At 32.0% G+C, this 25,449-nt stretch overlaps 1 protein-coding gene and 1 long non-coding RNA gene across 4 annotated transcripts in view; one reads left to right on the forward strand and one right to left on the reverse strand.

Moving 5' to 3' along the window:
- LOC144560615 (uncharacterized) overlaps window positions 1–12,188 on the reverse strand; it is a 73,214-nt gene extending 61,026 nt beyond the window's left edge. The window contains exon 1 of the long non-coding RNA XR_013513430.1: window positions 11,436–12,188. This is a non-coding gene — a long non-coding RNA (uncharacterized LOC144560615). The remainder of the gene's footprint in view (window positions 1–11,435) is intronic.
- Window positions 1,266–12,820, forward strand: LOC144560551 (uncharacterized). 3 transcript variants are annotated; one of them, XM_078309790.1, is made up of 2 exons: window positions 1,266–3,952; window positions 12,478–12,820. In XM_078309790.1, the coding sequence occupies exons 1-2, from the start codon at window positions 1,342–1,344 to the stop codon at window positions 12,756–12,758; spliced, it is 2,892 nt and encodes a 963-aa protein (XP_078165916.1). In that variant the 5' UTR covers window positions 1,266–1,341; the 3' UTR covers window positions 12,759–12,820. The 3 variants fall into 3 exon arrangements, with proteins under 3 accessions (XP_078165916.1, XP_078165924.1, XP_078165909.1); XM_078309798.1 differs by lacking the exon at window positions 12,478–12,820 and adding an exon at window positions 7,170–7,350 and having other exon boundaries at window positions 1,267–3,952; XM_078309783.1 differs by lacking the exon at window positions 12,478–12,820 and adding an exon at window positions 4,062–4,592 and having other exon boundaries at window positions 1,270–3,952.
- Window positions 12,821–25,449: the final 12,629 nt, after the last annotated feature.

The raw sequence follows: 25,449 nt of genomic DNA on the forward strand, positions 1-25,449 counted from the left end.
AATACCAGATTGTCTTTATTTTGTTTGGGTACTATTTTAGCTTATGTGAGTTGGAAAAAAGCCAATATATCAGTGACTTGACGATATCGTAACAAATATAGTTCCATTTCGCCCGCCCATAGATGCTAAGGATCAATTATATACTTGCAATAAAAATGGTCATGGACTTGGAAAATAGCCTGGATACGAATCTTTTTTTTTTAGTACATCAAATACGATGAATATACTAATAAAGCAGACAGTACAATGAGATTTGATTATTTGCTAATAAAAAGAATGTCAATTTGTTGATTATGAGCTATTTAGTATTTATTAGTAATTCATGTAATAATTAATAGTTACAAAATCATATTATGATGATTAGTAATCATTCATTTAACATTATGTTATTTGTAATGGTGACTCATGAGTTGATTTTTCTAACAGTTTGTGTACTTTTTAAATAATTAATTGGTATGATTTAAATATCAAGATCAACAACTATCTACATATTTGTTATATATATATTATGATAGTATGCATATGTTAAATTTTATCTTTGTAAAATTTTGAAAATAATATAATATGATAAAATTATTTGTTTCTATTATTCAATATTTAGGATTTTTTTAATTTCTCTTTTAGTTGCATGTCCCCATTATGGAAAGAGAAAATATGAATAATACTAATACTTAGACAACATAAATAAAATTAATTAGTCTTCTAATAGTACCGAACTAGTAATGGCATAATTATCTATCATTAACATTAATTTCTGAAACCCACACGTGCATTTATAGTACTCGCTATAGGGTGGCAAAAATTTGGATATCACAGATAATTTAATAATAATTGTTCAATGTGACAAATCCAACACGATTTGTAGTATGTAAAGATTTTTTTTATCTGAGGTGAGCTGACTAGTCATAGGTCTTAAACCTATTTGTTTTATCTCCATTATTTTTGTGTTCGTTAATATTTGATAACAAAATATCCGATGGACAGCTCCAAACGTGTTGCTCTCCACAGTCCAATGACACCCCGAATGAAGTCTTTCATAAAATTAAGGCCTATTATTTCGCTCCGAAACCCAAACCTTATCCATTCCTCCAGGCTCCAGCTGGCACTAAGTGTTACGTTATTGATAACATATACATGGATCATGGTTAATTCATAGACGACAGGTTAATCAACATAGGCCTTTCCATAAAAAATGTTGCATCCATTTTCTAACTGAGCCAAGTACGTCTGTTGACTCTTTTATCTACATAACTGATAAGTCGTACCACTGAGTTTATAAAAGGGCCAGCTCTGATGCATTTTAGCTATAACTTGAGCTCGTAGCATTTATATTTAGCAGCAATGAGAGGCATTCTCTTGTTCCTTGCACTACTCTTTCTACTCCCTCTGGTTCAATCTTCTCTCACATCTCAAGCACAAGCTCTCCTTCATTGGAAATCCACACTTCAGACTCAACAGCCGCTTTCATCTTGGAATCTGCATGCCCACCCATGCAATTGGACTGGAGTCACTTGCCGCGACACTAACAAAAGAAGGCAAGTTATCACTAAAATTCATCTTTCCCATAAGGGTCTAGTTGGAAAATTAGATGCTCTTAATTTCTCTGCTCTTCCATCTATCAGAATTTTTAATATCAGTCATAATAAACTCAGTGGAGTAATTCCTCCATCAATATGTCTCTTCTCAAAACTGACATATCTTGGTCTCCAAGATAATGTTTTCAGCGGTTTGATTCCGGCTAGCATTGGAAACTTGACAAATATAATTTTTTTGTATCTTTTGGGTAATAATCTCTCCGGACCAATCCCTCCTCAAATAGGTGAGCTTACAAATTTGACACATTTAGCATTATCACAAAACCTTTTGAGTGGAGAAGTACCTACTCATTTTGGAAACTTAACCAATCTTCTCACTCTATCTCTTTCGGATAATAATCTCTCCGGACCGATGCCCCCTGAAATTGGTAAACTAGCACATTTGATAGATTTGGATCTATCATCAAATTATCTGATTGGAGAAATACCTACTAATTTAGCAAACTTAACCAATCTTGTCTTTCTGTATCTTTTTGATAATATTCTCTCCGGACCGATCCCTATTGAAATTTGTGAACTTGCACATTTGACAAATTTAGGTCTAGAAGAAAATTATCTAAGTGGAGAAATACCTACTAATTTAGAGAACTTAACAAATCTTGCCCATCTGCTTCTTTGGAGTAATAAACTCTCTGGATCAATCCCTCCTGAAATTGGTAAACTTAGATATTTGAGAGTTTTAGAACTATCATTTAACTTTTTGACCGGAGAAATACCTACTAATTTAGAAAACTTAACCAATCTTGTCTTGCTGGCTCTTGAAGATAATCTCTCCGGATCGATCCCTCTTGAAATTGGTAAACTTAGAAAATTGCAAGTCTTAGATCTAACGGAAAACATTTTGAGTGGAGAAATACCTACTAATTTAGCAAACTTAACCAATCTTGAAATACTGTATCTTGATGGTAATCATATCTCTGGATCAATCCCTCCCGAAATTGGCAAACTTACAAATGTTACAACGTTAGGTCTATCAAAAAACATTTTCAGTGGAGAAATTCCAAGCGCTATAGGAAACCTAAGTAATTTGGGCATTGTGGATATCTCATCAAATTATCTATCGGGGGTGATACCAGCAGAACTTGGTAGATTAAAAGCATTGATTGGACTCAATTTAAGTCACAACAATTTCAACGGAGGTGTACCAAAAGAGTTGGGAATGTTACATACTTTGATAAATCTTGATATATCGTCAAATAACCTAACAAGTGTGCCAGAAGAACTGGGCAATTGTGTTAATCTTCAATTATTAAACCTCGGCAGTAACAATTTGGTAGGAAAAATTCCTTCTCATTTTGGAAATTTAGTATTCTTATTGGACCTCTTAGATTTAAGCTCAAATTTTTTAACCGGGGAAATACCTTTAACGCTAGCTCACTTAACCATGTTGCAAACCCTTAATCTCTCACACAACAATCTAATAGGTCAAATTCCATCATCATTAGGCGACATGTTAAGCTTGTCAACAATGGATTTGTCATACAATCAATTGGAGGGAATAGTGCCTAATATAAAGGTTTTTCATAACGCCCCAGAACAATGGTTTATACACAACAAAAATCTTTGTGGCGCTATTCAAGGTTTGCCATCGTGTGATGGATATGTTAATGACACTAATGGCTCAACCAAACAACGGATGGTTATGTTGATTGCAACTCTAACTTGTTGTGCTGCATTACTAACCTCTTTCTTACTTTGGCTACTTTACCTACTTTACTCAAAAAAGAGAAAAGGAAAACCAGAGCACATTGGCAATCCTAGTAGAGGAGAAATTTTCTCCGTGTGGAATTTTGATGGAAGAGATGCCTATGAGGAGATTATAAGGGCCACAGAGAATTTTGATGAAAAATACTGCATTGGAAGTGGAGGCTATGCAAGAGTTTACAAAGCAATTTTAGCGCCAGATAACCTCACAGTAGCTGTAAAGAAAATCCAGTTAGAAGGCAGTGAAACCTCACTTGATGCTGAAGCATTCCACAGAGAAATCAGCTCTATAACCCAGATTCGGCACCGTAACATTGCTAAATTATATGGTTATTGTTCCTCACCTCAAAATAAATTTCTTGTATACAAGTACTATGAAAAGAGAGATTTAAATAATATTCTCAATAGTGAGGAAGCAAAAGAACTAGATTGGGCAAAGAGAATGGTTATATTGAGAGATGTCGCATTTGCTCTCTTGCATTTGCATAATGATTGCTATCCTCCAATAGTACATCGGGATGTAACTTCCAAAAACATATTGGTCGATTCCGAGTTTACAGCATGTATCTCGGATTTTGGTACTGCTAAATTTCTCAAGCCCGAGTCTTCTAATTGGAGCATGCTTGCTGGAACTTGTGGTTACATAGCACCAGGTTCTGTATACTTAACCACCCTGTTATTGTATTTTAATTTCCATCACTATACTTTTATAAAAAAATTAAAGAAAAAATAATTGCAGTCTGATTTTTTTTTCTTATGTAGAACTAGCCTATACCATGAGGATGACTGAAAAATGTGATGTATATAGCTTCGGAGTAATCATGTTGGAACTGCTTATGGGAAAACACCCTGGTGATATAATCAATTTGTCGGTTTCAGATGAAGAGGAAATCATACTCCTAGATATCCTAGACCAACGCATTGAACCACCTAAAGGAGAAGTGATCAATGAGATTCTCAAAGTGATTCAGATTGCATATGAGTGCTTGAATAATAACCCGGCATTCCGTCCAACAATGCAAGAGGTGGTGAATCGTATCTAGAAGTGAATAACCAGCTGCTTCATATATTCTGGTAGTAATTCAATGTTTGAAGATCAGTTTGCTATTGGCAGTTAGATTTAAGTTTTAGAGCATGATGCTTTATTACATATTTTGTATTTGGAAGTTTTTATGCTTTAATAAAATTCACTTATTCTAATATGTTTGTGCTGAGAAACATTCATCGTGCATACAATATTATTGTAATATCTTCCATATTCAGTGAGATTACATTTAATTATTATTCACAATATCTCTTCTCTACATGTAGCTCTTTTGTGTGCACCAGATGCTGCATTGCTTGATCTACGTTCAATAATAGTGCACGTACCAGATGGTTACCAAACACTACTTGGATTTCTATTGAAATCGGCGGAATTTCCCGTTTTGAATAAAAAGTACAAGATATCTACCAATTACCTATAATTTATAACAAAAATGTGATAATTTTAGAAATTGTATTATATATACTTGACAATTGTATTGAATTTTATTTGAAGTCATTAGTAGTGTTAATTGTCTTTTAGGTTGCTGGACCAGAGGCAATATTATCGCTATGTATTGACCATTTATTTGGTGGAATAAGTTGCGATCAAATGAAAGGCTCGTAAGAACTGGACAAGGAAGCAGTGTGTTGGTGAGAATTAGTTCTAGTGCATTACGCTCTTTTAGGGGCCTTTTTGCCATCTCTGTTAGTTTGTTTAGAAAGTATTTTGTATTTAACTATTTATCTTTTTTTTTTTTAATAAAACAGGTGGATTGCCACTTAGTATGTACATACATGTACGTATATACCTACATTTATCTTGTATTTAACTATATATATATATATATATATATATATATATATATTTATATATATATATAAGGAGGTTCCGATACCTCATGCCTTTCATACCTCGTCATACCTCATATTTTATATCTTTATTTTTAAAGACCCAATTGTCGATCCGAACCATTTAACATAATATCCATACTAAACTATGCTTCGAGACCAATTTAATAATTTTTGGAAAAAAATACTAGCTTTTTAGATATGTAGAAAATTATTGTTTTTGAATTGTCCAAAAATAATGATTTTGTACCTATCTTGAAAAATAGTTAAAATTTTCTAAAAAATATAAAATTTTATTCCCAAGCATATTTTAGTATGGATATCATATTGAGCGGTTCTGATCGACGATTTAAACTTTGAAAAATGAAGATATAAAATATGAGTTATGAAAGACATGAGGTATTGGAACCCTCCTCTCTCCCTTTCTTTCTCTCTCTGCCTCTCTATACACACACACACACACATATATGTGTATATATACGAAAAATCATAATATGCTACACATAGCAGAGAAGGCCTCCGTACAACAGCTCAATATTTTGAGTTTTCAAAATCTTAACAGTCGATCCGAACCGTTCAACATGATCCCATCTGAATATGTACATGCAAACCAAATTTTACATTTTTTAGAATTTTTTTAGATAGGTACAAAATCACTTGATCTGAAAATTCAGTACCATTCAGATCAAGTGGTTTTCTACTTATCTAAAAAAATAATAAAAAAATTCTAAAAAAATGTAAAATTTGTAAAATTCTAAATGAAGATCGATGACAATAAAAAAATTCCTCTACATATATTTATTGTCGTCTTCGTTTAGAAGAACAATTTATATTATCTTGATTTCTGAATGAAACGGATGAATTGCCCTTTTTTTTTTCTGAAAAAATAAATTTAACCAATTTGGAGGAATTTCACGTAAAACCAGATAATTTTAATTTATTAGATTTTCATTATTACGTCATTGTCAGATTGAAGGTTATTTTTTTAACCTTTCCTATACTGTGTTGTTTTACATTAAGGATCACCGAATTATCAGATCTTGAATGGTTAAGATTATCAGATATTTCAGTGTCCTCCTGATGTTGTCAAAAAATACAGAAACACTGTAGGTCAATAACCCTGCTTGTTTTATCTAAAATTTTAATTTATGTGTGTTTGTTAAAATAATATTGGATGAAAAGCTTCAATTATGTTGCTCTCCACAGTACATAAATAAATGCCTCCGATTCCAGCTGGCCATGACTTTCAAGTTCTTAATGATTGAATGTACACGGAGCATGGTTAATTCATGATAGACGACAGCTAGGTAAAACAAGTCTACTTTTTGTTTATAACTTTATATCCATTTCCCTATTCATTTAATATGATGCTTTCAAATTGAACCAAGTTCATTAATTTGGGTATCTAATTGGCAGTCAAGCACGTCTTTTTCTAATTTGATTGAAAGCCCTTAGGCAGTCAAGCACGGCTCTTGCCTCAATGTTAACCACAAAACACAAGTCTACCAGACTTTGCCTGCCTCTATACATTTTCGTTCCTAAGAGCCTCGGTCTCACCACTGAATTTACAAGAGGGCCAGCTCCGATTCCTAAATAATACAAGTATTATGAGAAGGGGGATTTACATAATATTCTCACTAGTGAGGCAGCAATAGAATTAGATTGGGCAAAAAGGAAAACTATATTGAGAGATGTTGCATGTGCTCTCTCACATTTGCATCATGATTTCTATCGACCAATAGTACATCGGGATATAACTAGCAGAAACATCTTGCTCAATTCTGAGTTTACAGCAAGTATCACAGATTTTGGCACTAAGTTTCTCAATCCAGAGTCTTCTAATTTGAGCCTGCTTGCTGGAACCTATGGTTACATAGCACCAGGTTATTTATACTTGACAACCCTATTTTTGTTTTCTAGTTCCTATCACAATATATACTTGTATCAAAAAAGTGGAAATAATTGCAATATGAATTTTCTTTTTTGTTTATGCAGAACTAGCTTATACCATGAGGATTTTTGAGAAATGTGATGTATATAGCTTCGGTGTAATCATGTTGGAAGTGCTTATGGGAAAGCAACCAGGATATATGATCAATCTGTTGGGTTCTGATGAAGAGGATATCATACTCCAAGATATCCTTGACCAATGCATTGATCCACCAACTGGATAAGAGATAAACCAAATCCCGCAATTTCTTCAAGTTATAAATCTTGTTTCCTAATTTCACGCTTTGTACCTAGAACCCACAAAGTGGAACAGTAAGAGATAGATAATCTCTCAATGCGGTATTCAGTTTCAGTTGTGTTATTCTAAAATGCAACCAACATAAACCAAACAACACACAAAGTTCAAATATAAAAAAATAACATTAGTAATTCAAATTCAAGAACATCTCAAAAAGAACTGAAACCAATCAAAGGAGCATGTAATTAAACCACATGTGAAAAAAATATGCATTTTTCTTAATGCCTTATCATAAACATTAGTTACTATTATACAATGCCCTTTTTTTTCGTCAAATGCAAAAATGGTCAAGTAAAATTAACTAACATAGCACATAAACAGATCACCAATATTTTGAAACCATATAGCTTTAATATAAATTCACATAGCACATATATATTGTTATTTTTTAAATGTTATATATATCATTTTATGTTACAAATGGGTTTGGTTTATGGTATAGGTGACAAATTTTACAGTATATAAGTAATGTTTTGATATGCACTTTGTATTATTTGTTATGATATGTGTATGTTACATTTTGTATTAAGTAATTTACAGTATATAAGATATACAAATACAATGTTATGAATACATTTGATCTACATCATTATATTTTTTTTTGTCTAACATTTTTTAGTATTGATTTTTACAGTTTTGCCCCAATGGATTTTGATTTGAATGAAGATTTGGCAAGTGAAAATTCAAACGTGAATAGTGTTGTAGAAATTAATTTAAATGCCGAACCCGATATTGTGGGAGATGTAGGAATTGAAGAATCAGCAGAGTTAAACATTGTGGTGAACAGATTTTGTGTGTGGTGAACAGATTTTGTTTGTAGTGAACAGATTTTTTGTGTGGTGAACAGATTTTTGTTGAACAGAAGATGGATGTATGTACAGATTTAGAAATTTTACAGTATACATGGTATTATTTTATGATTTATATTTTAAAATTTTACAGTATACATGATTCTTTGCAGGTTGTAGTTTAAGCTGAAATGTAGCATTTTTTACATTTTATCTTACAGTATACATGATATTATTTTATGGTTTAGATTTAGAAATTTTACATTATATAAGATTCAATTGAAAATTTACAGTATTATTTGAAAATTTTCCATTATACAAGATTCAATTGAAAATTTTACTGTATACAAGATTCAATTTTACAATATGCAAGATTCAATTTTATAGTCTACAAGATTCAATCGAAAATTTTACTGTATACAAGATTCAATTTTACAGTATACAAGTTTCAATTTTACAATATACAAGATTCAACCCAATGCAGACACTAATAACTAACTCTAACTGCCAATAACCGCTAATAACCGCTAATAACTAACTCTAACTGCCAATAACTTCCTATAACTGCAATTTCCAAAAGTTCAGTTTGAAAGTATATTTCTTTTCTTTTTCTAACTATTATGAGACCACTTCAAATAGTTGCTAGATGTTTTGTGATTAACTGATATATTTTATTTGATATATTGCATAATTATACAGCATGTAGAAGTAATTTTACAGTATTCGCGCAAGTCAAAGTTGTGGACAAATGGTGGACAAAAGGCTGTGGACAATTAGACGCTTCCTTAAATAAGTAATTGATTTTTTTATTTTTTTTAATATGAAGATGAACAACCACGTACATATTTATTATCTTTTATGGTATTATCCATATGTTAAATTTATGCTGAGTATATTAATTATTGATAGCTTTTTTTAATTATACTTCCAATGAAAGTAGGCATGGGCTTGAAAATTGCCTATAGGATACGAATAATTTGATTATTAGTTCAATATATATGATAATTAAATATACAAACAAAGCATGATCTAGTAATTAATAAGATTCAATTATCTGCTTAGAAAAATACTACTAATTTGTAGGCTAAGATTATTTTGTATTTGTTAATTTTGTCGTAATTAATAATTAAAAATCATATCTGATAATTATTAATCAGTCATTTAACCATATTTTCTAAGATTCTGTATGATATTATTTAAATGAAGTTTTTTTTTTAAATAACAAGATAAGCAATTACATACATCTTTTTTATGTTTTCTATGGTATTATGAATATACTGAATTTTAGGTGAGTATATTAATTATTGGTTTCTATTTTAATTTTAAAAAATGTGCGCTGCCGATAGTATATTGATTAATGCCATTGTTTTTGAGCCAATAGCATATAGATGTACATTTTCTATCGGGACGATAAGTAACGGTTCAGAATCCAATGATTTCAACCAATAGTGAAGTGTTTTTCTCCAATAGTGTCAGTCTGGTATTCAAATAGGTAGAATAACAAATTAATTTATTCTAGGATTATTTCAAATTATATAATTTTTTTTGGCACGCAAAACTTGCCATGGCACAAACAAAAGAAGGTAAGTCATTACTGAAATTAATCTTTCACATATGGGTCTAATTGGGAAATTAGATGCCCTTAATTTCTCTGCTCTTCCACCCATTAGAATTTTTAATCTCAGTGACAATGAACTCAGTGGAGTAATTCCTACATCAATATGTCTCTTCTCAAAACTCACTTATCTTGATCTTTCTGATAATGTTATGCGTGGTTTGATCCCACCAAACATTGGAAACTTGACAAATATAAAAGTTTTGTATTTTTGGGGTAATAAGCTCTCTGGATCGATCCCACCTGAAATTGGCAGACTTACACATGCATTTGATTGATCTACAAGTAGGAATTAACATTTTGAGTGGAGAAATTCCTACCGCTGTAGGAAATATAAGTAATTTAAACACTTTACATCTTTGGGGTAATAGTCTCTCTGGAACAATCCCTCCTGAAATAGGTAAACTTGCACACTTAAAAGATTTAGATCTACCAAAAAACCTTCTTAGTGGACAAATAACAACTAATCTAGAAAACCTAACTAATCTTGTCACTCTAGATCTTTGGAATAATAGTTTCTCTGGACAAATCCCTCCTAAAATAGGTAAACTTACACACTTAAAATATTTAGATCTATCAGAAAACATTCTTAGTGGAGAAATAACTACTAATCTAGAAAACCTAACCAATCTTGTCACTTTGGATCTTTGGAGTAATAGTCTCTCTGGAGAAACCCCTTGTGAAATTGGTAAACTTGGATATTTGATAGATTTAGATCTATCAGACAACTATCTAAGTGGAGAAATACCTACAAATTTAGCAAACCTAACCAATATTGTCATTATGTCTCTTTCGAATAATAATCTCTCCGGATAGATCCCCCTGGAATTAGTAATTTTGGACATTTGATATCTATTGACCTATCAGGAAACTTTCTGAGTGGATATGTAATTGCTGATTTGTGCAAAGGGAGAGTTCTCGAGAAGGCTGTTTTGCATGATAACAAATTTGAAGGCCCAATTCCTAGTAGTTTCAAAAATTGTAGTAGTTTACTAGAAGTTACTCTACAAAGAAATCTATTTGATGGAGACAAATCTAAACAATTTGGGGTTTACGAGAATCTATATTACATGGATTTGAACTCTAACAAACTTTCAGGAAATCTTGCATCCACGTGGGCTCATTGTCACAACTTATCATTTCTAGACATATCAAGAAATAAAATTGATGGAGTCATACCACCGGAGATTGGTAGCTTACATGAGTTAGTAGTTCTTCGTCTATCTTCGAATTCACTATCAGGGGTAATACCGGCAGAAATTGGTAGATTAAAAAGATTGATCAAACTAAATTTAAGTCACAACAATTTCATAGGAAATATACCAAAAAAGTTGGGAATGCTATCTTCTTCAATAAAACTTGATATGTCGTCAAACAGTCTAACAAGTGTGCCGGAAGAACTAGGCAATTGTGTTAATCTTGAATTACTAAACCTCAGCAATAATAGGTTCACTGGAAAAATTCCTTCCCATTTTGGAAACTTAGTACACTTGATCTACTTGATTTAAGCTCAAATTTGTTGATCTGGGAAATACCCGCAACAATAGCAAACTTAATCATGTTAGAAAACTTTAATCTATCTCACAATAATCTAACCGGTCAGATTTTACCTTCATTGGGCAACTTGTTAAGCATGTCAACCATGGATTTGTCATACAATCAACTGGAGGGTCCAGTGCCTGACAAAAAATTCTTTCAGAATGCCAAAGAACAATGGTTCATACACAACAAAAATCTTTGTGGTACTGTTCAAGGTTTGCCCTCATGTGATGGATTTGGTAAAGGCAAGCATGCCTCAACTAGACTACGAATGGTTAAGTTGATTGCAACTCTAACTTGTTGTGGTGCACTACTAACATCTTTCTTACTCTGCCTACTTTACCTCCTATACACAAAAAAGAGAAAAGCAAAATCAGTGCACATTGGCAATCCTATTATAGGAGAAATTTTTTCTATATGGAATTTTGATGGGAGAGATGCATATGAGGAGATAATAAGGGCCACAGAGAATTTTGATGAGAAATACTGCATTGGAAGTGGAGGTCATGCAAGAGTTTACAAAGCAATTTTAGAGCCAGACAACCTCATAGTAGCTATAAAGAAAATACAATTAGCAGGTGGTGAAACCTCACTAGATGTTGAAGCATTCCACAGAGAAATTAGCACTATAACCCAGATTCGATACCGCAACATTGCTAAATTATTTGGTTATTGTTCCTCACCACAAAATAAATTTCTTGTATACAAGTGTTATGAGAAGAGTGATTTACATAATATTCCAAAAATAGTGAGGAAGCAATAGAACTAGATTGGGCAAAGAGAAAAGTTATATTGAGAGATGTTGCATGTGCTCTCTCACATTTGCATCATGATTGCTATCCTCCAATAGTTCCAATAGTACATCGGGATGTAACTAGTAGAAACATCTTACTCGATTCTGAGTTTACAGCATGTATCTCGGATTTTGGCACTGCTAAATTTCTCAAGCCGGAGTCTTCTAATTGGAGCATTCTTGCTGGAACCTACGGTTACATAGCACCAGGTTATGTATACTTAAACACCATATTAGCATATTTTAATTTCCATCACTTATTTGTATAAAAAAAATAAACTGGAAATAATTGCAATCTGATTTTTTTTTCCTTTTTGCAGAACTATCCTATACCATGAGGATGACTGAAAAATGTGATGTGTATAAATTTGGAGTAATCATGTTGGAACTGCTTATGGGAAAGCACCCTGGAGATATGATCAATTTATCGACTTTCAATGAAGAGGAAATCATACTCCAAGATATCCTTGACCAACGGATTGAACCACCAACTGGACAAGCCATAAATGACATTTTCAAAATGATTCAAATTGCATATGGATGCTTCAATAATAATCCGTCACTCCGTCCAACAATGCAAGAGGTGGTGAATAGTATCTAGATGTAAATAGCCAAATGCTTCGTAAATTCTGGGAGTATCTTCTATGTTTGAAGATTAGTTTGCTGTTATAATTCAACTTTACATCATATGATGCTTTATTTTCATATCTCGTATTTGAAAGTTTTTATGCTTTATTAAAGTTCGTTTATTCTGTGTATGTGTGGATTGGGCAAAAAGAAAGACTATATTAATAGTGTGCCAGATGGCCACCAAAAAATATTTTGATTTCTAATGAAATCCGGTGATTCTTCCCAGCCTACCTATCTACCCACCTGTAACTCATAAAAAAAATGATTATTTTAGATTTATAACATATATATTTACTTGAGAATATTGAATTTTTCTGGGAGTCATTAGATTTTGTGTTTCAATACTACATCCTGACAACTATACTTAATGGAAGGTCTCGTGCTTAACTCTGATGTCGTCAATCCGGTGAGAACATTTGCTTGAATTGCTTGGCCTTAAGTACCAACATACTTTGATTGAGATGTAAGGTGTATGTCGTCTTTGCATGGTGCAACTAGCGAGCAGCTCTGAAAAAACACATTGTGTGACTGTGTGGTGGTAATATTCAACATGCTTGTCCAGACATATGAAAATATGTACGCTTTCTTACTAGATATTTTCTTTCTTTGAATTGGCTAGCTATTCTGCATTTTATGACCGTTTAAAAGAAACAAAAGTAGCTACCCAATTCAAAGAAATATTTACTTCCTATTCTGCAATTCATACTGTGAAGAATAGCTAGCCAATTCAAACAAAAATGGCTAGCTATTCAAAGAATATAGAAATATTTAGTTCCTATTTTGCAATTCATACTTTTTTTATTGTAACATCTATTTACTGTGAAGAAAAAAAATAGTTTGTATATAATAATTATTTGGACCATTTGATAATCATCCATATTGAAAATAAAAAGTGTTCAATTTCTCTGAAAAAACACGGTATAGACCCTGGTATTGGATCAATATCCGAAATGTTGGAACAGTCCCAAATTCCTAGAGAAAAAATCAGGCTTAAGTAGCCAACAGCATGGTACACACATGTATTTAATTGTATATGTGGATGTATGTTTATTGAGACAAAAATAAAAGGGAAAATTGGTTATTTGCCACTTCAAAACCTTGAAATTTGAAAATTGCCACTCTAAACATTGAAATTGTAAAAATGCCACTCTAAACTTGGTTAATTCCTAATTTTGCCTCTAGGTAGCGCGATGTCTGGAGGAGGAGGCAATGGTCGAATTGCAAACAAGAAAGAATTGGGGTTTTATTGTTCAATCTTAGCGGTGGAGGAGGCGCGATGGTAATGGAATGTACTTCGTGGTCGAATGTCTGGAGGAGAGGCGCAATTGTAATCGAAGGAATGAAGGAGGCGGCAATGCATAAACATGTGCATTAATTGAATCAGAAGGCTATAATCAGAAATACAGAAATACGTATACCAAAACAGTATTTTTTCAATTAATTTTTAATAAAAATAGTATAAGAATACAGTATAAATGGCAAAATTAAGAATTAACCAAGTTTATAGTAGCATTTTTACAATTTCAAAGTTTAGAGTAGCAATTTTCAAATTTCAAAGTTTTGGAGTGGCAAAATAACCAATTTTCCCAAAATAAAATTGTCAAACACCTAGAAATACAATTAATTACTAATGTAATTTCCTGTAACGGGGACATATTATAAGAAACAAATATATCAATGAAAATAATAATTATCTAAAAATTAAAACACATGTTAATAGAAAATTTATATGATTCTGTATTTTTAATTAACTTTAATCGTGGTCTCTGATAACAATTTGGTGATGTGATGATTTTTATTTTTAAGTAGCAATGATATCAAATAATAGCTCGATTCGAATCTAATATCAAATATCATACAACAATTCAATATCAACATATAATATGATATCAAAAAATATAAATAAAAAATGTTATCATGTGTATGTATAGGATATATATACACATACACATTATAAGAAAAATATATATTCACGCACACGTTCCAATTTATATTCTCCTTTATTTCCAATATAGAACACACACACACACACATTGATATATTCTAAATTGCCCACACCAATATGAATAGAAACAAAGAAAGAGAAATAAGGAAATAAAGAAAATGATTTTCATTGTGATCCGTATAGAAACGAAGAAGTAAGTAAACAATAAATAAAAAAATGGAATGTGGAGTCTTCTCAATTGAAGATGAGAAATATGGAAACAAAAAAAATAAGGAAACGGATAAATATATCACTAAATTTCAGAATTTATTCAATTTTAATTATAACGTATCGTGTGGCAGCATATGTGGTGGGTTTGTTTTTAATTAAATTTAGACTTCTATACATAAAACAGATACATTTAATCAAAAGAAGAAAAAATATGTAATTAGAGAGCTGAGATCAAATCTAAAGTTTTATCTCTCAATCGTAGCCGTTGGCGGATCGGATACCCAACGTGCTTAATAATATAATAGAGATGTAATTTCCTTCCATCTATTGTAGGGACGCTTAGCTATCTTCATCAATGACAACAGAACACGTTGGTGATTTTCTTCCATCTATTGCGGAGTTCGTAAAGGGATGATGCTCTACCTATCATGTTCGTTTGACATCAGACTAGTGTGTATTTTTGTCTTTTCCTCTTTTTGATTCAGTTTCCATATACTTTTGTACTGTTTTGGTATGAAGGCCTCAATCAAGTTTCGGGAAATGATTTATACTATTCTGGGGGCTTTTGAAGGCTTATCTAATCATTATTTTTTAGTTGGCTTCTTTTGCGCTTTATTTAGTATAAAATGGAGGGTTCAGTACTTATTAGTGGTAAATAATGTTATAATGGCATGTACTCGTTAAATAATGTCATAATGGAAAAAGAGGTTGTTAAAGTTACTGGCATAATTGCTGATATCATGAGTAATCTTAGTTATAAATATGCTCTTGGGTTTCCTGTTATGCAGAGGGATCAACAGAGCTCAAATGAGGTCTCCGGTGTGATGGAGGAGTGATATAAGACATGATGATCTCCAGGGAATTCTATACATCTGCAATATTAAGATGACACTTTTTGGAATCTCTCAGGCACATGATGAAACACCTTTCAGAAAATCTCAGGCACATGATGATACTGCGGATCAGACAGGGTTCCATTCTTTCAATATAGATGCTATTACAGAAGAAGGCCCAATAAAGCCCATTCGTACAGTGTCCAAATATACCCAATAAAGTCCATTCGTACTGCGGATCAGACTGGGTTTCCATTATTTCATTAGAGATGTTATATCGGAAAGTACTATATTTTTCGGACTGTATGATCCGGCCCAATAAAGCCCATTTATCTTAACCGTCCCATCGTTGCTCAAAGTATCCAGCCGTTTATTTCTCTTGCTTTCCACCAATTTATTAGGATCGTCTAATCGAATTTAAAGGCTGTTATATTGGGTTGGGCTTTTGACTTTTGAGGGAGCAGTTGTATGAAGATATTTGATTATCTATATGTAACTTTTTTCTACGTAAGTCTTCAAATTTAGAATTGAATCTCATATAATACTGTTGTTTATCAGGTTGGAGCTTTATTAATGCTGTTGTATTAATTAATGAATAATCATTTATGTACCCGCGCTACAGTACACGCATTTAGAGGAATAATGTATTATAGTCCCCACTAATTATATTGTGTCCACTAATTATTATTCTTGAAAGATATTATATAGTCTCAACTAATTATTATTCTAAAATTCTAGAAGCACCCTTTCAAACCTCGGCACTAATTCCGCGTCAATATTTATAAACAAAAATAGTTGACCCCATAAAAATAAATACTTCAGTGCATAGATATAAATACTTTCAATACTTAGATATTAATACTTTCAGTGTCATATGTAAAAAGATGAGAGATCTGATTACAACATTATAACAGTTTAGGTCCCCACAAGCAGTTATGTAAAAATTACAACATTGTTTACTATATAGATATAAATACTTGTGTTCTTTGAACTATATACTTCAAGATTTGACTATTACTATTAAAAAAAAAGTTATAGATCTGGAACGATTGCGGTCCCCACAAGCAATTATGGCAGTTTAGGTGCGAGTATGACGTTAGAAATTTCAAAAAAAGGTGCGGATACGATTATTTAAAAATAATTAATTTATCATTTACATTGTTTACTATATAGATATAAATACTGGTGTTCTTTGAACTATATACTTCAAGATTTGACTAAAAATATTTTAAAATAAAGTTACAGATTTGGAACAGTTGCGGTCCCCACAAGTAATTATGGCAGTTTAGGTGCGAGTACGACATCATAAATTTCAAAAAAAAGTGCGGGTTCAATTATTTAAAAATAATTAATTTGTCATTTACATTGTTTACTATATAGATATAAATACTTGTGTTCTTTGGACTACGTACTTCAAGAACTGACTATTAATATTAAAAAAAAAGTTACAGATCTGAAGTGCAGTTATGGGAATTTGGTCCCCACAAACAGTTATGGCAGTTTAGGTGCGGGTACTGTAGCGCGGGTACTCATATTAGCTTCCTTAATTAATTAGCTCTACTAGTTATGTTAGTACTCTAATACTGCTATTGTACTTTGCAATGCACAAATTGTTTTGTGCATTGTATTCATATCTTCATTTTTAAAGTCTAAATAGTTGATACGAGCTGCTCAACGTTATCATATGAAAATATACTTATTGGAGACCAAATTTTATATTTTTTAATTTTTTTATTATTTTTTGAGACAATTAGAAAATCACTTGATCTAAAAATTATAGACCATCCGAAAATAGCAAAAAAATTCCAAAAAATATAAAATTTGGTCTCCAAGTATATTTTCATATGATAATAATATTGAGTAGTTCGGATCGACTATTTGGACTTTCAAAATGGGGATATGAATCCAATGCACGGAACGATCCGTGTATTGCAAAGTACCATAGTCTCACTCATTTTCTTTTCATAGTTATTAATTCTGTCATACACTAATTGTAGGGATTTTATCTGTCTTCATCAAATCACAAGAGAACAAGTTTGTGATTTCCTTCCATCTATTGCCAATTAAGTTCCTAAATGCATGCTCTGCCCATCAATTCGATTGGAATCAGACTTCCATCTTTCTATCTTCCTAATTAAGTCTATTTCAACATACTTTTGTACTGTTGTGGTTTCAACTTTCAAGGCACCAATCAATTAAGTTGCAGGAAATGATTCATACTATTTTTTTGTTGGCTTATCTAGTCATTATTTCTTAGTTGGCTTCTTTTTTGCTTTAGTGTAAAATTGAGGGTTCAGTCATTAATTTTTTTTGTTGTCTTTGCTTAAAACAGCATGCAGCTGGAATTTTTGAAAATAAATTCATCAATTTTGAGGAATTAGTGTAATACCAAATTGATATTAATATTTATGGACTTTTTTAGGTCATGTCTGATGAAAAATTATTTATTTATTCTTGCTTAACTGGGAGATTTAGAAAAATGAGGAGTCACTGAATCATCAGATCATGAATTAACGCTTAAGATTATGAGAGATCATTCAACATTGAATAAAGCCTACAATTCAGTGATCTCACGATGTTGTAAAGAAAGACCCGTAGTTGTTAAGGATTAATTAGCTAGTGCAATAATACCAATAATTGTTTTTCTTAGTTCATCAACTATGATGAATATATATACTAATAAAGCAAGCAGCAATGAAATTTAATTATCTGCTAAGCAAAAAAATACTAACTTTTCGGTATGGATAAGAACAGTTTTGTACTTATTATTCTTGTACAAAATCGTATTTAATAATTATGAATCATTTATTTAACCGTATATTAGTCGTAACTGGCAACCAAGATGAATTTTCTAACATTTTGAATAGTCAGCCGTGTTGCTCTCCACAGTCCAATGACACACCCAATGAAGTCTTCGATGAAAATGGAAGCCTTCTTATTTCCCACCAAACACAACCTTATCGTCCTGGCCCTGAATGTTACGTTAATTAATGATGATCGAATGTACCTGGAGCATGGTTAATTCCTAGATATATGACACCTAGGTAATACCAGTACACTATTTATTTTATATCCAGGTCCCTATTCATAAAATAGGAACTTTTAAAATCTGGGCACAATATTTCAATTAAGCATTTCTGTTGGAATTTTGAAAAACGAAGTTCGGTTCTATTAATCTATACGATATCTTCACAAAGGATCAATTACATAAACACCAAGGATACAATTAGCGGATATCTTTAGAAAGGCATTAGATACATCAAATGTTCAAGCTATATTACGCAAGTTAAGTTTTATTGATCTATGCGATTCCGACTTGAAGGGGTGTGTTTAAAATAGCTAAGCAAAACAACAACCGGGAGATGAACATCTTGACACATCAAAAGCTACGTGGAAATTTTCAGATTATATCCAAAGATACAAATCTCTTTATTTGGCTGAAGATTAATTGCTCCATTTACAACATAAGCTACTTAACTGCTACATAATATTTCCTTTAATATTTTCCTTATTATGTTTAATACCTAAATAATTGTCAACGGCTATATTGCCTTCTTTCCTATAAATAGCACTCTGTATTATATTGTAAGTGTGATTCAGAGCAAATTGGTATTAATATTTCCGGGCATTTTTAAGTCATGTCATTATTTATTTATTAATTCTTGCGTAACTGGGTGATTTAAAATTGAGGAGTCATCATGCATGAATTAACAGTTAAGATTATCAGAGATCATCCAATGTCATTGAAGACCCTATAATTCAGTGACCTCAGGACGTTGCCAAAAAAGACTCGTAGTTACTAAAGATTAATTAATTACTGAAATTATACTTGCAAGAAAATTATAAAATGGACATGGTCTTGAAAATTACCTATAGGATATGAATTTTTTTTTTCTCATTTCAGCAGTGAACTTTAATTATCTGGAGCTAACACTATTACAGAAAACATGATCATACACAACATATGTTACACGGATGCCAAAATTTTCCACATTAACAGTGTCTGAGGAGGCATTAGCCGAAAAAAGCTCCAACATACAAAAACGGTCTAAAAGTTTTGAACCATGTTCGTAAGTCACAATTATTTGTACACGGTTTAATAATATCCAGCCATGTACGTTTGTACTACTTCATACACGGTTAACTTGAGAAAATCGTGTAAAATATTTCTCAGTTTCCAAACATAGTTTTTGGTAGAAGTCATGTATGGTTCATTTGTGTCTCTCAACCAAAACTTCTGTAGTAATTAATATATTGTATGTCTCGACCGCCTCTTCACACTTAACCCTCTAATTGAGGTAGATCGAGACTTCAACTCTTTGTCGCTCATCTTCAATACCCCTCGTGTGCAATCTTGTTTGCTTGTCCAGGTTTAACACGATGGCACTTAGAGGAAATATGGCGAGCTATAAGACTCGACTACCGCAATCAGACAAATAAGAGGAGCAATCAATATTATTCAATAACTAGCAACTGTGTATTCAATCATCATAGTATGACGGTTTAATCGCACTTTTTCTTAGCAGTGGAACATGTTGAGAAATTGAGTACCCGAGAGCAATCACACAACACAGAAAGAAAGAAAATTGAGAAAAATCACAAAACAGAACACATATTTTACGTGGGAAACCCTCTAGGGCAAGAAAACCCACGGCCGCTCGCCAAACAAAATTCACTATTTCTCAAAAGTCAGTTACAACCAAATTACAGAGAGATTTAATGTATAAATAAAAGATAAACCCAATGAAAGAGTGCAATAGAAGAAGGCTAATCTGGACCGTTCATCTTGATCGGTAATTAGACTCATCTGGGCCGTCGGTTAAAGGATTTTCATGCAATTTGACTTCTCAGAATTAAAATTCTACACCGCTCGCAGGGGGCTGCCGCCCCCCTGCCACCCCCCGCATACTCCTAAAATCAGGCCCACATACATAACTGAACATTTGCATGGATGTGAGACAAATAATGTCCATGGAGAGGTTCCACGATTGGGAAAAGTTGTGAATAACCTTCACAATCTTGATCAAATTCAAAGTAGCAAGATCCTTTTGTATGAAGTTTATTTTATGATTCATTACTGGCTAGCAAACAGGAATATAAAAAAAAATTAAATAATAATTAGCGTATATGGTTTTGTAGAAATGACCATGTATAAACCCCCTGTGAATTAGGGTTTTAATTTTATTGTGCCTATTTTTGTAAAGTATACACAGTTTTGTTAGGACTGATGTTTGTTCAACTTCTCTGTACACGGTTATTTTGTTTAAACCAAGGTTTTAAATAGCGATTATTGCATCATTGCGGAAAGGCTAGGAACTATTGCGAATAGTGTAGCTATAGCCAAAACTATCCTACATAGCGTTTTTAGTTTAAAAAAATTATATTTTATATTTCTACTAATTATCAATTTTATTTAAAGTATTATAGAGCAATATGTAACACAAAATTTATTAAGGAATTAGAATATTCATATTGAACCAGTATAAAGTCCAAATTACTATTCAAAATATCACTAATAATATCATAAATTATTTATCTTTTTTCATTCAAATATCCTAAGCATTATGGCATAAATTATATTTTTTTATTAAAAAAAAGATAGGCATCATGGAATAAACTATCTATCAGTTTTTATTAAGAATAAAATCAATCTGGATCTTGAAAAAATTGATCTTTAAAATAAATTTTTAATTTGGGCCTTTATATAAAAGCCTATGTAGCATATCGTGCACTATAGCGTGTAGCGTGTAGCGTAGATAGTGGACTGCTATTACCGCTATAGCGGTCGTAACTGAAATAACGCACTTTTATCCCATAACGTCGTGTTTAAGGTCTGAAAACGCTATAGCGCTGCTATTGCATCACTATAGCGCGCTATTTAGAACACTGGTTTGAACCGTGTATGATTACTACTTGGGTCTTTTTATTTTTTTGGCGCCACTTCGAATTTTGCGCGGTCGTTAATTATGAACAACTCCGCCGTTCCACATTTAAGTAAATAACTCTTAGCTCCTTGGTATCTTCTCCCTCTTTAACTCCTCGGTTGGTCTCTCAAGCTCCCTCTCCACTTCTCACTTTAGGGTTTCATATATATAGCCAATGTCTCTTTAGGGTTTTGGCACCGCTATGAGAACCACTAATTTTCCAACATAGTTCCATTTTGCATTTTAAACTCGTTAGCTAGATTTTTCGTGAGTAAGAACAACTCAAAGTAGGAGGTCAAGACTAATCGTGAAAGACATAAAACAAATGATTTCCTCCTCCTTGTGTATGTGTCTTTCTACGTTTGGTCTTCGTCTCCCTTTGGAGAAACATAACAAAGGATGCAAGGTAGGAGGCAGAGAATCAGAGTCTATTCTCACCACCCCGATTAAGAGGATAATATTTTAATTTGTGTGTAAACTTTTAAGTTCTGATTTATCTTGAGTTAGGCTTCAAAAAAAATATATATGAAACTAATAGAGAATAAATTGGCTTTACATGCATAAACTGGCTTTAATTTGTTTGCTCCATAATGATGTGTATACATGGGTTAATGTAAAGTTGTTGAAGGCTGATATGCAAAGTTGAAGGAGAAAAATAACATGTTTGTGTGAACTTCATAATGTACTTGCGGGTTATATATGTTTGTCTGTTGCATGATCTGAATTTATTTTGCAAATTATGATAGGGAATGATGAAACCAATGACAATTCTTGATCAGTGGAGTCTAAAGGAGAACCTGAAACGGGAACCGTTTACAAGGCTAGAATGTCAGGTTCTGTTTTCTTTATTGGTTTTATTTTCTTCTTAGCTTCATTTGTTGAAGTTTTGACTTTTCATTTTAATTATTACCTCTCAGAGGTCCTCTAGATGAAATGTTGATGATGTGAATTGTATGTATAATGTATATTATGGATGTGAATTGTATCTGTTTGTTGAATATTTATTGAATGTTGAATATTCATGTTTGTTGAATTATGAATGAATATATGACTGATTTTTTTTGTATGATGTGATGTTGGATATTTATTAAATTATGGATGTGTAATCTTAATTGTATGTTTAATGGCTAGCAAATCTGGATGCGTGTCAATTATAAATCATATATATAAAAAAATCCTTCACGGTTCTAGCTAGTTAACAAATCTTGTATTATTTCCAAAATAATGCATGGACGCCTTATAGAAACTGTGTATATAACCGTTGTTATTGCACGCAGTTACTTTGGCCCTGTAGAAATCATTATTTTTAACGCCCTTTTTTTTTGAGACCTGACACAGTTCATTTCTATTATCCGTGTATGTTAGTACTAATATAGACATGGTTCGGAAACTGTGTACAATGTACCCATCTATTCATATATGACGCTCGCTAACACGATTGTGTAACTGTGTGACATTAGCTTTTTGGATCGTGTATGGTTTAATTGTACTAGTGTAGGATATAAATACTAACTTTTCGGCATGGATAAGAACAATTTTGTACTTATTATCGTATTTGATAATTTTGAATAATTCATTTAACCGTATATTATTTGTGATGGCAACCAAAATGAATTTTCTAACATTTTGAATAGTCTGCCCTGTTGCTCTCCGTAGTCAAATAAACACCCCGAATGAAGTCTTCCATGAAGTGAAAGGCTTCTTAATTATTTCCCACCAAAACCATATCTTATCCTCCTGGCCCTGAATGTTACGTTAATGATGATTGAATGTACATGGAGCATGGTTAATTCATAGAGGACGGGTATGTTGTTTACATGAATGTTGTTTTTTGTGTGTTCAAATGTTGTTTGTTGTATGTTGTAAATATTACCTGAATTAAGGCTAGCAAATATGGATGCTAGCCAATTATAAATCATATAAAAAAAAAGAAATCATACACTATTCTAAATCATACACTATCCCTTTATAATGTACACAATTACATTGATTCTGTAGAAATCACCATTTTAAGCGCGTTTTTTTTTGGAAACCTGACACGGTTAATTTGTATTAACTATATATGTTAGTACTATAAAGACATGGTTCAGAAACTGTGTACAATGTACCCACCTATTAATACACGATACTCGCTGATACGGTCGTGTAAGTAACAGTGTGTTATTAGCTTTTTGGACTGTGTATAGTCACATTTTTTGTCCTTATGTGTGCCGATTTTTCTTGTGTAGCATTTAAAAAAATTGATATCATTATTGAAAAATCTCCGAACATTCCTAGGATGTTATGAAACAACTTCTACATTCATATAGCGGCACAGTACTTCTTGTGATATTTTCTATTTTTCCAGACGCTATTGTACAATAGCTCAGTCGGTACAAAATTACAGTAAAAAGTTATAATAATTACTTTTGAATTAGAGATTTTCTACAATTAGAACGGAAATTATAATTTCCAATCAAATATAATTGGCAAATATCTTTTGATACTCCGGCCATTTTTTTAAACAATTTGCAAATATTTCAGAATATTATTCACAAATAATTTGCAAATCAAATTGTCATTTGAAAATAATTAGTCCTTAATTTAAATAAATAATTATTTATGCAATTAATTTAACTTCTAATTTGAAAAAAATGTCTAATTGAAAAGTAATTATTTCTGAATTTATTTTAAGAAAATACTGTAGTTCAATAATCCTACTTGTTTATCTAAGTTTGTTTATATATGAGTTCGATAACACTAAATCCGGTGGATATATCGGACTATACATATAATAATTTTTTTTTCATATCTTTTTTTGTCCGGTCTGACCTGACTAGTAATAGGTCAACTTAACACTACCTGTTTTATCTTAATTTTTATTTATATGTGTTGGTTAACATTTGATAACAAAATATCTGATGGACAGCACCGAACGTGTTGCTCTCAGGCCACATTGAATGAAACCCCGAATGAAGTCTTCTATGAAATGAAGGCTTCTTTATTCCCTCCGAATGCAGCCTTAGCCATCTGGCCGTGACTGTACTTAATTGGTGACTGAATGTACATGGAGCATGGTTAATTTATAGACGACTGGTACGTAACACAAGTGTATTCTCTTTTATTTTTATATATCCAAGTTCCTATTCGTAAAATATAGTACATTCAATTAATTGTAACAAAGTTTAGTAATTTGGGTTTCTAACTGGATGCCTAGCACTTCTGCTTCTCTGTTCGAACCACATAACAGATCGACAAATCCACTGGACTATACTTCCAATTTCTATTCATTTTAATTGCGGGGAGTGCTATACTAAGAGCAATAATTTTAATTTTGAGAGCTGAGAGAATTTTTGTTTCTAAATACTCAATTTACCCTTGCTCTTTAAATGGATTGCTTAATTAAAGAATCAACTTCATCTCTCTCAATAATAGAACTTATTTAAGGAAAGTTCTTTTCATTAGAAAATAAAAAATTCTTTCTTCTTCCGTGAATTTTATATTTCCAAAAATATTGTGTCTCATAGATATATAGTTATATTTCTAATTTTTTAATGATTTTAGCTACTTCTAAATTAGTAGAAAAAAATAATAGCTTGACCATTTAGCATTAAAATGTAGAGTACAATATACATAAATTATCTCTAAATATCAACTAAGTTGGTTGACTAATAATACTTTTCTCTACGTGAAAAAGGTCCTTTAAACTTCTCTTTTTATTAAGAGGAGGTTTCAAATACCTTCATTTTTTGTGCCTCCATCATATCTCTA

This window comes from Carex rostrata, chromosome 1 (assembly GCF_964058835.1).
Source record: "Carex rostrata chromosome 1, lpCarRost1.2, whole genome shotgun sequence".
Classification (NCBI taxonomy): domain Eukaryota; kingdom Viridiplantae; phylum Streptophyta; class Magnoliopsida; order Poales; family Cyperaceae; genus Carex; species Carex rostrata.